Source organism: Rhipicephalus sanguineus, chromosome 8 (assembly GCF_013339695.2).
Source record: "Rhipicephalus sanguineus isolate Rsan-2018 chromosome 8, BIME_Rsan_1.4, whole genome shotgun sequence".
Lineage (NCBI taxonomy): Eukaryota > Metazoa > Arthropoda > Arachnida > Ixodida > Ixodidae > Rhipicephalus > Rhipicephalus sanguineus.
Window position 1 is genome coordinate 76,732,149 of NC_051183.1, and position 14,079 is coordinate 76,746,227.

Below are 14,079 nucleotides of genomic sequence, written 5' to 3' on the forward strand. Positions count from 1 at the left end.
AACTGATCACTTACTTCTTGCAGGGTCGCCATCGACGAAAGTTGCCAAGATTCTCGGATTCATCAGAGACATCTCCGTCCATGCCTGGTATTTGGCGAAGCGAGCTGAAAATGCAAACCGCGCGATCTAAGCATTAAACGTTACTTTAACCAGTGTTCAAGGTTTGCTTACCCCATTTGGTTCCTGCAGTGATCGATAGTTAAGATTGTTGAAGAACAGCAAGAAAAAAATTAGATAGAGTGATCGTAAAATCAGGTAGTACTGATTATTTTAGACTATCTTTTCCTTATACATGAATCGTCGGCAGCACTGAATCCTCATTAGTGACGCCCGAGACGATCCAGGAAAAAAAAAAGGCGTTATGAAACTATTCAAGAAGAAATCTCGAAGAAGGACAAAGAACATATAATTAGATGTTCGTAATTGTCAAAAATTAAATCACAGCAAAACCAAAAATATCGGCAAGCAAAAAGACAAAATCAAGTACCAAACAGGCAGAATAACAAAAGGTAAACGTAAGTTGTTTTCTTTTTGCTCTGGAGAACCAAAAGGGAAAAAGACTGCTTTCCAAACAACATCTACAAGTATAAAAAGTAAATTATAATTTCTCGATGCATTTTAGAAGATAACTAACAGTGCTGTAGCGCCAGTCTTTGTCATTTCAACCACGCCTTCACAGTTCGCTTTCCTATGGCACTTTTTCCTCATATCTAACTTCAACTGTTACAACGTAATGAGCTACCAAGCAAAGCCACTAGAATCTAACTGCTCGGCTGCACTACAAATATTTAGGCCGGCAAATGCGAGCTGCTGATGAATCTGAAACATAAATGACCGGTACAAAAACTTCACTGTCCCATATTCAACGCGTATTTCGAAGTTTAAACAAAAACAGGCGACTCGTCCATATCCGTTTACCTGCTCTCTGCTACGCACCGTCACTTCTTTTACAAAGCACAAATAATTACGATCCCTGCCACTGTCTCACGTGAAAATCTTACTGCTGATACGATGCGCATAATTAGCACCATTACAGCGATCGCCCTGACTGCGAATCGGCACTTCAGGTTCCCACCACGGAGACACACTTATCGGTCACGTGCACATTCTGCTCACCTAAAGGTTACACGAGGTTATCTTAGTCATCCGTGTCAAGGGCACGTTATCATCGTCAGTAAGGCAATAGAGTACTGCTGGTGATGATAACGTCCATCATTAACATATATACAGCGACCTTTAATTCGCAAATTGAAGCCTGAAGTTCTCCCTATAGGCACACATACATCGACAACGCGTACATTTGCTTCACCTAAAGGTTACATGAGGTTACGCGCATATTCTCACTGTGAATTATAGGAAGATATGCTTGCCTGATTGTCTGCGATCGCAAATTGCAATCTTTAGTTTATAATGTGGATACACAAGCCTCAACAGCGCGTACATTCGGTTCACCTGGAGGTTACATGAGGTTATCCAAATATTCTCAGAGTTAAGTATAGAAAAATAGGCTTGCCGAATTATCTCAGGTCGCAAATTACAAGTATGGCTACAGAAGCCTCAGCAGCGCGTACATCCGCTTCACATGGAGGTTACATGAAGTTACTAACAGCCTCGGTGTGTGGGACAGGAAGACCGGTTTACCCAGTTAGCTCCGGCAAGCGTTATCAGGTCATATTGGTGACAATGATAACGTGTTTCATAAGCGGCCTTAGCAGCGATCGCTTTGACAGCGAATCGGAACCCCTGGAGTTCGTATCATGACACAAATGGAATCAGGTTTCAACAATACATCGATACAGCTCACCTACAGGTTACAACAGATCATCCAGTACCTCGGTATTCACAGCATGGGGGACATCGATTCTTCTAATCACCACTTTCACGGCACCCAGGACAAGAGCACAATGTGTCTTCCTGCGCCATCAGGTCATCTATAGAAGAACGCGAGTTCAAACGCACCTAGCTGCTCCGTTTTCTCCATAGTGACGGCGTGCGTGTTTGCGGACTTTCGATCACGTCCGCGTGATAAAGAGAAACCCGATATCCTATCGTGTCAGCATCGCTTTGGCGCGCGAATTCTCGCGCGCTTTCCTCATCGCACGTGTGACGTCATCTCTACGCACACAGTGTTACTCTTTGAAAGAATGAGTCACGCGTACGTCGAACGGCGGCACGCTTTAGCTCGGGAGATTTTCCTAAGCGTCCTGGAATGCGGTACCTTGTACGTCGGCTAACAACCCTTCCGATATGTCCCGTGTTGTTTGCTCGGTAGCGTGGAGTTTCCTTTTGGGAATGAAACTTCCAATAGGCCTGTTCTGTTTTTCGCAGCTTTCACGGAAAGTTTAGCCCCTCAAGAAGAGTAAAATAGGAAAGCTTCCGAAAGAAAGAAAGAAAGAAAGAAAGAAAGAAAGAAAGAAAGAAAGAAAGAAAGAAAGAAAGAAAGAAAGAAAGAAAGAAAGAAAGAAAGAAAGAAAGAAAGAAAGAAAGAAAGAAAGAAAGAAAGAAAGAATAAAATGTGGAAGAGGTGGCAGCCACGTGTGTTTAACACTGGGCATCCGTCCTTGCCTCTAGCTCGCAAGCGTGGTGCCACGCAAGGACGCCACGCCACGCAAGGAAGCCACGCCACGCACAGTCGCGTTCCATATGAGCCGCAACACGGTGTCCATAAATCGTAGGGGCTGCAACACTGACAGCCTACAACTTCACAATGGCATGAGTTTAGTCGTGGAAAATTAGGAGCCGAAATATTTTCTTTTGTAAACGTTCCATGCGAGTGATCGGCCTTTTTGCTAATAACATGTAATGAACTAGGATTGGCTCGAATTCCCTCTTGCGAACGATTCGAGCGTAAGAACTTTTTTTAATGCGGGCCCAGGACTTAGAGGTGCGGAACTACACTGATCGAACGGGCTTAGAGGTGCTGCTTGACGCTCCTTTATGTGAAAAACACTGCATTATGCGAAATACTGTGACTTCACTTTATTACCTTAAGGACCAAACGAGGGGGGTGTTACATAAGGTGGCGGTGTGACGCTATGACAGAAGGTGTCAGAGCCCATACGTACACACACACATAAAACCTTCAATATTGATTTGATTTCCTCACATCTTGTGAGCGGTGTAGCCGATCCGAAGATTTGTTACTCAATTCCTCTCGTATTTCTAGATTCACAGCATAAATCAAGTTGGCATATTGCACTTGGCCCGTGACAGGTTCTCACCGTATCTCCTGGTGTGCAGAAAAAAAAAAAAAGCTGCGAATCGTGTAAGTCAGTCAAGAAGCAAAAGCGGCCAGCCGATCGCAGAGAAGGCAGCAACAGCTTTCTCATTTGGCGTCACTAATCCAACCGGGATAATTTCACGAAACCGGCGAGACACACGGAAGGATTAGCGGATGCCGATGGACGAGCAATTTCTATCATGTTTGTTCCACTTAATTTTCTTTTTCTTTTGCAAACCAGTAGCTTTGCTGCAATGTCTGACGTTATTTCAACTGCGCACATCCGGGTAAACTGCAATACAGCAAAGCTAGCTTAACTTTTCGGAAGAAGAAAAAACGGAAAAGTCTATCCGGTTATACCGTGCTAATTCTCTGCAACTGTGGGCTGCGACAGCTACCACGATTCGTTGGCTGCAGGAAAAGGAAATTAACGTGTCACCTCATGCATTGGCACTGCCTACCGTGTGCATTTCTGAGATTATCCATTGAGGTGCACACCAGTACTGGTGGCTTAACGACTACGGCGAGCGTTGCGCTACCAATACCGAAGGTGAAGGTTCGATTCCCGGTGGCGGTATTCTCATTTCGACGGAGGTGAAACGCAACGGGCACCAAAAGAAAGAATGCCCTTGTAGTTGAATTTGGGTGCACGATCAAGATCCTTAGGCTGCCAACAATCTAGCTCTCTTTGTTTTCCTTCACACTTCCCCAAGGCGCGCGACTCGCGCACATCCGTAGCAATACTTTGGGATGCGCTCATTCTAATGTTTACGAGCAGTCAAGCAGCTGCGCTTGCCACGACAATCCTTCGAGTGACATTCGTAAGTATCACGCCGCTATCTTTATGACTCTATGACTCTCACGTGATTACATAGTGTGCCTACACGTGGGAGAGCTCCTGGTCTAACCGAAATAAAGGTTATTCGAAGTCGCCGCCAGCGTTGTTTACGTTTAGCTCGCTCAAGTATATTGTCTGCTACACGGGCGATAATAAATCATCGTCAATATATGGTTTCCTTCGCTCTTGTCTCACATTGAACCCTAAGCTTAAAACATCCGGGGTTTAACGTGCGAAAACCACGATATGATTATGAGAGACGCCGTAGTGGAGGGCTCCGGAAATTTCGACCACCTGGGGTTCTTTAACGTGCACCTAAATCTAAGTACACGGGCCTCCGACATTTTCGCCTCCATCGAAAATGCAGCCACCGCGGCCGGGATTCGATCCCGCGACCTTCGGGTCAGCATTCGAGAGCCATAACCACTAGACCACCGTGGCGGGGCAAACCCTAAGCTTCGTAGCAATCAAATGCGTGAGACAAATCCGAGTTCCATTCAGGGTTAGTTTCGCTTGGGGATCTCCATAAACAAAAAAATAAAAATGTACATTAGGGTCTGTTACGTATGCTTTTGCACGTCATCGTTAAGGCCTGACCACATGCGCGCGTTGCAGCGCGTCAGCGCGTGCCGTGTAGACTCGTCGCCGAGGTCTCTCCCTATGGATAGAGAGGGCGCGCAGCTTCGTGTAGCGGCGCGCCCCCTCCCTTCATAGGGAGAGGGCGCGTCGACGAGTCTACACGACACGCGCTGCAACGCGTATACGTGTGGTCAGGCCTTTAGAACGCCTATCAGCGTTAGAACGAGCGAAGACGCGTTGTGATCGCGACGGACATGTATTTGAAGAGAAAAGTAATAAAGCAATGACAGGAAGGTTAACTGGAGGAGATTTCGGGTTGGCTACCTTGTACTTGTGAAAGAGAAAGAGAGTGAAAGAGGGGAAGAGCATATGAAGGCGCCACAAAGTTATCACGGTTGTGGCGCGGTCCAACTAATAAACAAAAACATTTTCAATTCACAGTGTACTTTAAACAGCTACTGGAATTATTGAATGTGCAGTTGTATGCAAGTTCTGTGCTGTGATAGGAATGTGCTTATTGTGGTCAATCGCTTAATCCAGACATTTGCAGAAAATTTAGAGGAATGTGAAAGACTTCCCTGCGCACTGCCCGCGGTCCTTCTTGGAAAACCATCCGTTCAACTTGCAGCGATTGCAATATGAAGGCATATATATCATACTCTTGAATACCAGATAGCGAGGATTCAACACAGAACACTCATGCACAGGACAAGCGCTGTCCCATAGCACATAGCGCTTGTCCTGTGCATCAGTGTTCTTTATCTGTCCTGTGTGTCAATCCGCACTATCCGGTATTTAAGATTATAAGCCAACTAGCCCAGCAACAGATTTTGTTAAGTATATACCATGCATTCTCGCGAAGACTCATTTCTACCCGCTGTAGCCGGTAACCTAATATTTCTCTTTATGATCACTTTAGAAGAAGAAACGAAAAAAAAAGAACATTCGACGAGTTTACGTTGGGTGAGGAACGGGCTGGTTGCTAGAACCTATCGATCAATCAATAAATAAAACGGGAACGAATCAATAGAACAAGTTCGACGGCGTTCGGCCGGGGCGGTATTGGGAGGGAAGGGGTAAAGTTCCTCGTTCGCTTACACTGCGGCAGCAGGCGACCACCTGCGTGCAGACACCGGTTATTCGTGCGCAGAAAGAAAACGTGGCCAGTAGATTAAACGAAAAACACAGAAGGAGAGAGTGAGAGAGAGAGAGAACTGCGTGAAATAAAAGCTGTAGTTTACTAAGCGGCGCAGGAGACGTGATGCGAAAACGTGCCCAGCTCGTGAGACGGCAGGGGTCCCCCCACACGTTCGCATAACGCCCCCTCCCCTCTCTCGCTCCCCCTCGCCCTCTCCCTTTCTCCTTCACCTTTCCCTTGCACCGTGTACAGTGCTTCTAGCCACACACCCCTCTTATATAGCCGTCTCTTTCTTTCCTTCGCCTCCTTCCCTCTGCCTTCTATACTGCTGCTAGAGCACATTGCACCGAGCTCGTAAGGGATGCAAATATTGAACGTCGTGACTGTGCCTATGTAGGAATACCCCCCCCCCCTCAGCTTGGGAACAGCTCCAGGAGGGTGCGCGGTGTTAATTTCCTATTGGTGACGCTGAAAACGCGTGAAGATGAAATTATTTTGTACACGTCTTGCAGGATACTGAAAAGGTGTTGGCGCTTCCTTCCGTTTGAAGATATATAAGGTATGTAAGGTCCCCTTAACCCTCCCCCCCATTTTCTTTTCGTCATCTTTACAAAATCCGCTTTTCAGCATTTACGACGACTCTATAATCTTCTCTTGAACCTCATTGCTCAAACATTATTCGCACGCTAAGTTGGAGAAGACGTTAGAAGAACATAGAGGTGAGTTTGTCGGTACGTATTCATGTTAAAAAACAGGGCGTGCAAACACGGACTCAAGAGAAAGTAGTGGTGTCCTGACTTCTCTCTCGTGTCCGTGTTTGCATGTCCTGTCTCATTAACAAGAAGACGTTGTTGGTGTTTACATGTGACCGATTATCTGACTCATCAGTGTTTTCTGACCGATCCTCCTGAGGTGGGTGCGAGCCATTATTAGAGGGAAACAGCGACACAATTTTCCTAATGTTCCCGCTCGCACGTCAACTTACCAGTGAGCAATGGTCTGAAGAGCGCGCGGAAAACGTTCCATATCCGTGCATATCTTATCGTGCGGAGTAAGTACAGTGAGTGCCGACATTATGCTACCATCACCTGCAGGCTTGCATATTCACATATCTTTTTTTTTACGGCTGATAACGAAACTTGCGTCCCCGCGTTCGGGCTTCTACGTGTCCTGCAGTAGCAAAGAGATAGTAAAATGGAGCGATTGCCAAGTTGCGTATTAGTATTTATGCGTTATACAAGCGCTTGTGGCTGCGGTTTGTCTCATTTACAGAATATCCGAATGTCGGCAAAGTCGGGAACTTCTGAGAACAAAGTTATGCGCAAACTTTCTTCTAAAATTATTTATTTATTTTATTGTTGGCGTTTAACGTCCCAAACGAACTTAGTTATTAACTTCGTCCACGGTGCATTGCGTAATACTGCTTGGCATTTTTGCGCCTATATTGACTTCAAGTACAAATCTAAGCTCTATGAACGCCCTGGATAATCATGCGCGCAAGATGTACATGGGTGGTTAAAAGTTCCCAAGCCACTATTTCATGTATTCCTATGGCAGCGCAGCCTGGGAACTTTTGATCTCCCCTGTACATCGCCATGTTCCGAAACGTGTTCCATGCAAGCTGAAGAAAAAGTATAAGCCGCGTTTTACTCACGACAGCCGCGACAGCGGAATTGGAATTTAACTCCCCCTCAGAAGAACGGAGTACCAGAAACATTGCACTCTCTCGCTTCTTAAAGGAGTAAACAATGCAATTCACTCCGTTCCGATGTTTTGCGAGAGTTAAACGGCGTTTCGAAGCATGATCGGCCCCCTTTTCAGTCCCGCGATGCTCTCTCCAGTTTTCAGAGTGTAAAGTACACTCTGCCGTTGAAGTGGTTCAGCTGTAGTATTAGTGCAATGGTCAATACGACGATTTGTCGAAGCTTTTTGCTTGAGACTTTCTCTGGCTGCTATTTATTACGCTTAATCCTTTCAAGTTTTAAACGAGTCTTAGTTACGACGCAATTCGTCTCAGCACACACGCGTGATTACTATGATTGATCCATTTTTATATGCAATAATTTATTCGGCACCAAAGTCGATTTCCTTATCACGTGAATCAAAACAAGATAAAATCAACGAGAAGCTTAGAACCTGACACTGCAATTGTCGACTCGGGGCGTAGCTCTTAAGTGCACATCAGTAAACGTGATGACTGTGAATGAAAATGGTACGAAAACCGCAAACTAAAATTCATCGATGTTCCAGTGTCACCGATGTAGACAAATATATGCGCCTACTACCGCATACTCGCCCCCCTCCCCCTCTTTGTATGTTGAATCTTGCTCAGGCAGCGCAGTGTTTATTTGGCATTACTTGATGTGGCGTGCTGCCTGGTTGCTAAGTGCTATGATCAGGTGTTCGCCGCCATAATTTCAATGTTGGTCTTACACCCTTCTCTTCATTACGCAGTAGTCGATAGGCCGTTCATCAAGATAATGCAAAGAAGGGTCTCTCTTTGACATAAAGTATGTGACAGTTTTCCATTACGCAGTAGTCTCGAAGGCGTTCAAAGAAACTGTGTTATGCAGGCGAGGCCTATATGAGGTAGACGCGCTGCTGACGTGTTCGGCTGTATCTACCTGGCAGCTCGTTGACGTAAATTGCTTTCACGAGAGTTGTGGCTCCTCGGCGTGAAATGTCAGTGACACCACAGCTGCAGACTGCGATGCAAACATCACGCTCTGTGGAGCTCCGGGATGCGTTCAACGGTCGCCTCGTAAAAACATCCGGAAATAACGTAACGGCGAGGTGAGTGACAGACATGGCCATGCTCTCGCGCATGTCACTGGCGCCGGTACAGTTTTTAGGCAGGTACAGGTGGTTATAATGATTACGTGCCAACACCATATAACACTAAACGGTGTGCTACAGAACATCGTAAGCACAGTTTATCGAGCTGGATGTGCAATCACGATAAGCACTGAACACGTTAGCAGTGCTGCTATTGTATGTTACAACATGCTCATTTTGAAGAATGCGTTCTGCGCGGAACTTCGCTGAAAACGGGACAAGATGTTGCGGCGTAGAAAAGTGATACCTTATTAATAGGGTTATGTACGTTAGGATTTGAGAAAGGTGTTCTGTTAATATTGTGAACAGAAGAACAGCCAGTGTCCAATGTAATGACATATATAATTACCTCATTTCGCTGGCAATTATATATTTCGCCAATTACATGATTCAGGAATTATATATTTCGCCTGGCAATGTGATTTCACGAGTAGGATTTGGCTTTTGTTAGTGTCTACATAATTGAACTTTAAAAGTACAACGTCAAACACGCGCACAGAATGCGTAGAAGCGGTTGTGTCAGCCACATGCATTATGTGTGCGTGTCTTCGGTCTTTTCTTGCATGTCAAAAGTTAAATTGAGGTCCATCTAAGCTCTCGAGAAGATAATTACAAGTCTGTGAAGTCGGGCTTGTTTGTAATGCATAACTGTTCACGTAGCGCAATGCACAGTACAAAGGGAAGAAGAAGAGCGCTGTTGTCCTGTGTAATGTCTTTGCGCTACGTGAACAGCGGTCATTACAGGCTGTATCAAAAGCACGCTTCGCATTCACTTGCACACGCGAAACTTCACGACCTCAGAATACCTCCCAAGCACTGTAAGAAAGCGCTCGCGCCCGACACGCTTGCATTAATTGCCGATCGAACCAGCCCCACTTCGACGTTAGCGGTTTAAATAATGACGACGCTGTGGAAACAGGCTGTGCGACGACAAGCGATATCGCTCTTCGCGCGAATACGTCGTCACAAGCCCGCTCGCAGCAGCTGCACGGCGTCGTCTGCTACTCAAACGGACACGCACGCAGACGTCTAAAAAACAAAAAGAGATCGACACGGGGAATATAAAACAACACAAACGAAACACAAGAGAGGCGTCTGGGAGGCGTCGCTTCGGAGCCTTCCGACTCACCCGTCAAAATGTTCGATCAAAATCCTAGCGTGGCGCAGCGCTGGCGCCGCGATCCCGGGAGCTCCAGCTCAGTCGAGTTTGAGGTCAGGTGCAAGCGCGTCGTCGATGAACAACAAGGAGGGTAATACTTCATTTTCTTGTTTCTTCTTTACGCCGTCCTGGGCATTACGTCGTCGTGTCGTAAAATCCACTGAACTTCGATGTTGTTCTCCAGGAACGACGTTGTCGACGATCGCACGCCGCCACGAAAGGCGTCGGTTTCTGTATCACCTTTTTCAACACCCCCTAACGCCACTCAAGCACTCACACAATTTCGGACACGCACGAACAATAAAATAACAAATGAGGAATCGTAACAACACGGAATCGAGAACACGTGTGCAGGCTCCTGTCGTCAGGAGAAACAAACCGCGTTGCGCCGCAAACAGAAAGCCCACGACAAAAAAGAAACAGCCAGCAGGCACGCGCGCACACTGCGGCTCCGACTACGCAGGCGCGCCGGGCTCTTCTCGTCTGCAGCGGTCGCCCGCAGGAGCAGACGAAACGAAACACACGCGCGCGCGAGCGGCGCCACCGGGGAAACGTGACGTCGTGCGCATGCGCGCGCGACGCGACTGGCGCGCCGCCTGCCGGTGGGAACGCGCACTACGCTGGTAGGCAATCGATTTACACGCCGGTCGCTTGGCTGCCGCTCGGCAGAGGAGGGTCTCCGAGGGGTGAAAGCGAAATTTGGCCGCTGCTTTGACGTTGTTGCACGCTCGGCTGTTCCGAGGAAGGCCGCAAATTCCGTACTCCCCGCCGAGCGCCGCCCTTCCCTCCGTGATTGCGATCGTAGTATAAGGGTTTTGTTTGTCTTTTTCGACGACTTGCTTCGGCGTCTTTATTCTTTCTTATCGGGCCTACTCGACGGTAACCCGTAACGCGCCGTTCAATGCGCTGCGCGCGCGGCGTCTCGTGTGATGCAAAAGGGCAATGAGCGGCCTTTACGACGCCGGTAATTCTCTCCCACTCTTTTTATCCTCGCTCGGAGTATGCCGCGACTGTAGTACGGGCGTTTCTTTCTTGGCCGTTTCTTGGATGGGTCGTATAGGAAGCAATAATTCTAGCACGTGTGTCGTAGCACTCGTGTCTTGCTGTGTGCACCGAATTACTGCAGTAGTACACATGTTAGTTGTTCAGCACGTATATGACCCACTATAGAAAACGACGCAGAGAACATCTGGACTGACATTACTAAGGCACGTCGGCAGAGACGTACACATGAAAATGACATAGATTCCCCTCCTTCTTTCAAAGTATAAAGTCAGAAACATCTGTTTAATTTGCATGCAGACTGAGATGTTGTTTAGCTGAGTAATAAATAATCTGTGATGGATTATGTAATTTATTTATTGGTTTGCGTAATTTTTCAAATGTACGCAGAGCAGGGAACTTCAAATTTTGGCAGTGGACAGTTCTCATAGTGAGGCCACCTATATCACAGAAGAGAGAATGATCACGAAATTGTCGTTACTTGATAGGAAAGTTCAGCTCGTTACTGATGCGTAACGATGGTGTGACAAGGGCGAGAAAGCTTAAAGTGTAACGGACACACGTTTAGTGTTCCGATGCACAGGACGACTTGCTTAAACGCACAGCCCCAGCATTGCACTTGCAGAAAATCAACAGTATGCGCTCATCGTTTCTGTGGCCTCAATTGGTTCGTATAAATAAATTAGTCAACAAAGGATTAAATGGACTGATAATTCATGTATGACCTAGCCCTTTAGTAACAAATCTGGGACACATTCCAAGTAACGTAAGCGATGCTTCTGAATCGTTCTCGTAAACAAGGACATTGATGTGTCATATGCCGCAATTAATTTTCCAGGAAAACGCATTACTTCAGCGATGACGAGCATCATAAAAGATTTTCTTGTCCCCAACGAATAAATCCATGTAGAATTAAGTTTAGATTTGTTCATTGCGCAATATTTCAATGTGTACGTAGCAACTGTGAACTGGAAATTCGCAGAATTTGTAAGCATGGAGCCGCATAGGACAAGTACTCTAGCCGAGATGCTTGGAGATAATTAGAAATATTATCCTCACTTCATTGTTGCTGGTTCTTCCGGTAAATTATATTTGACGTGAAAAGCTTTCATTCTTTCTTTTTTTCTTTTTAAGAAGGTTAGGAATTAGAATCGGATTTGACATTGAGTTATAGATGTGTAAAAGCCTTAAAAGATTCGCAATACTACATGCAATGCACAAGTAATGGACATCGTGCGATAACCTAGTCCTGCTCCTATCGATGAATCATTGCTTCACCTTACAATGCATTGCCGCTGAAACGGCTTGTGTTGTAGGTAGATAACATTGAAATGGGCACACGTACTCTCACTTGAATAGATAGCGCAGTAGACTATTTGAATACTCGTACAGGATTTCGTGCAACAGGGTCTTATGTGACGCTCTTGCTTTGTTAACTTGTGATACCTTGAATATTTGGCTTAATGTTGTTCGCATCTGACACGACTTGAAGGGACACTAAATAGAAAAGCGATTTTTCCCGTATTAGCAAATTACTCTTTCACAATACCAAAAGGACAACCCTTGCCGCAAGAAGGTAAGCAAGAATATTAAAGAAAAATGCAGATGGCGGCGTCACCCTGAAGTTCCTGCATTTACCGGGGATAACGTAGTTCTTAATCAGTAAAAATGAAGTGCATTTTCATCTGAGGGTACCATAGATTTAACATGCTAAGTTTCAGAAAATTTTAATAATAATGATATCTGGGGTTTTACGTGCCAGAACCATGATATGATTATAGGCACGCCAAAGTGGAGGGCTCCGGAAATTTCGACCATGTGGTGTTCTTTAACGTGCACTGACATCGCACTGTACATAGGCCTCTAGCATTTACCCTCCATCGAAATTCGGAAGATTTTTGTTCAACTGTGGCAAAAGCACGAAAGAACACATTGAAGTCCGTGACCTCACGCCGACGTCCATGTGCAGAGATACTCGAGCGAAATTTCAAAGTTAAACACTGACCTTCATTTTATCTTCTACACATGATGACGAATGTTACAATAGTGTTCTAAAAGAATAATTGATCCACCTAAGTTGATTCGTTTTTTTTTTTGTTTTTTTTTTCATAAGAGTGACGATTTAGTGCTACTCTAAAAAGGAGTTCTTCCACTCTTCTTTTTTCTTAGTCCTGACTTGCCACATATATAACTCTCTTAAAAAAGAAACGTGAACTCTCATTGGAGATCGTTATATACTCTCTTTGAAGAGTCCTGGGACGCAAGTCACTCCAAAAGAGATTTAATGTTTCTCTAAAGAAAGACATATATGTCGCAAGTCAGGGCTAAAAAAAGAGTCAAAGGGCTATTTTTTTCTTAGAGTGAATATGAAACTGAAGAGCAACTGCACGCTTGGGCGCACGTCTCTCGTTAGTTTTTTTTTTTTTTTTATAGTCGCTACTAACGCCGCGAACAAACGAGACATAACGGACGTACTTTCCTTATGGCCAGTCTGTCGGCAAGATTACTAACGGACAGTTTTTTTTCCGCATGGAGACAACCATTACTGTTTCACAGCGGGTGTGGCTCGAGTCTGTGAGTGTGAGTGCGCAAAGACATCGTTGCGTTTCATGCAAAGTGCGTGCTTACACGAATCTTGCCTCTCTCCGGACGATTGAGCCCTTCGGTACAATAAGCAAAATTACACAAGCATTAGACGTATAATTTTTGTGAGTAGATTATAGTGTCTTTGTATGCTTTGTACGCTTTTATAGACGTCTGCTGCTGATGTAAACGCGCATACAAGCACATGCATGCAATTGGAAGTGTACATTGCCAACATTAGCAAGACATGCATTTCTCTATAGAGGTTATATAAACGGGAAAAGTGTTCCTCAGACAATCCGGCTGACGTTTCGATAGGTGGACCTATCCCTGCCAAAGGTGCCTTGATATCTCTTGAGTGAAATGACCACGCTCATTTCCTTTCCAGATTCTTCACTCGCACATAGCACGTACCGACAGCGGCACCCCGTGACGTGACGTCAGGGACTGACACTTCTAATACTAACATGCCAAGGATGACAGGGCGCGTCTCACAAAGAAACATCCACCTATCGAAACGTCGGTTAGCCAGACTGAGGAGCTTTATCCCTGTTTGAATAAGCTGCGTAGCACACTGTGTTTCCATTGTTTGGCTCCCTCCTTTAAAGTGGATTCATCTGTAGAGAATGAACAACTTTCGTAGCGAACGAAAAGTACGGTGCTGTTTAGTACAGCTTTGATGATGAACCATAAAAATAACTTGTGGGATAATCAAAGCCGAACGC

General features: G+C 45.6%; 1 protein-coding gene across 5 annotated transcripts in view; it reads right to left on the reverse strand.

The window, feature by feature from the left end:
• Positions 1-14,079, reverse strand: part of LOC119402115 (SH3 and multiple ankyrin repeat domains protein 3) — a 209,979-nt gene that overhangs the window by 181,405 nt on the left and 14,495 nt on the right. For 3 of the 5 annotated variants that reach the window (XM_049418502.1, XM_049418503.1, XM_037669227.2), the window contains exons 1-2: positions 9,740-9,829; positions 15-104 (exon numbers count right to left, since the gene is read on the reverse strand). The exons of 1 other annotated variant lie outside the window; for it this stretch is intronic. In XM_049418502.1, coding sequence (XP_049274459.1) covers positions 15-82 — 68 coding nt within the window. In that variant the 5' untranslated portion in view covers positions 83-104; positions 9,740-9,829. Of the gene's footprint in view, positions 1-14; positions 105-9,739; positions 10,251-14,079 lie in introns of those variants that run through there. One more of the 5 variants, XM_037669229.1, reaches the window with a different exon arrangement.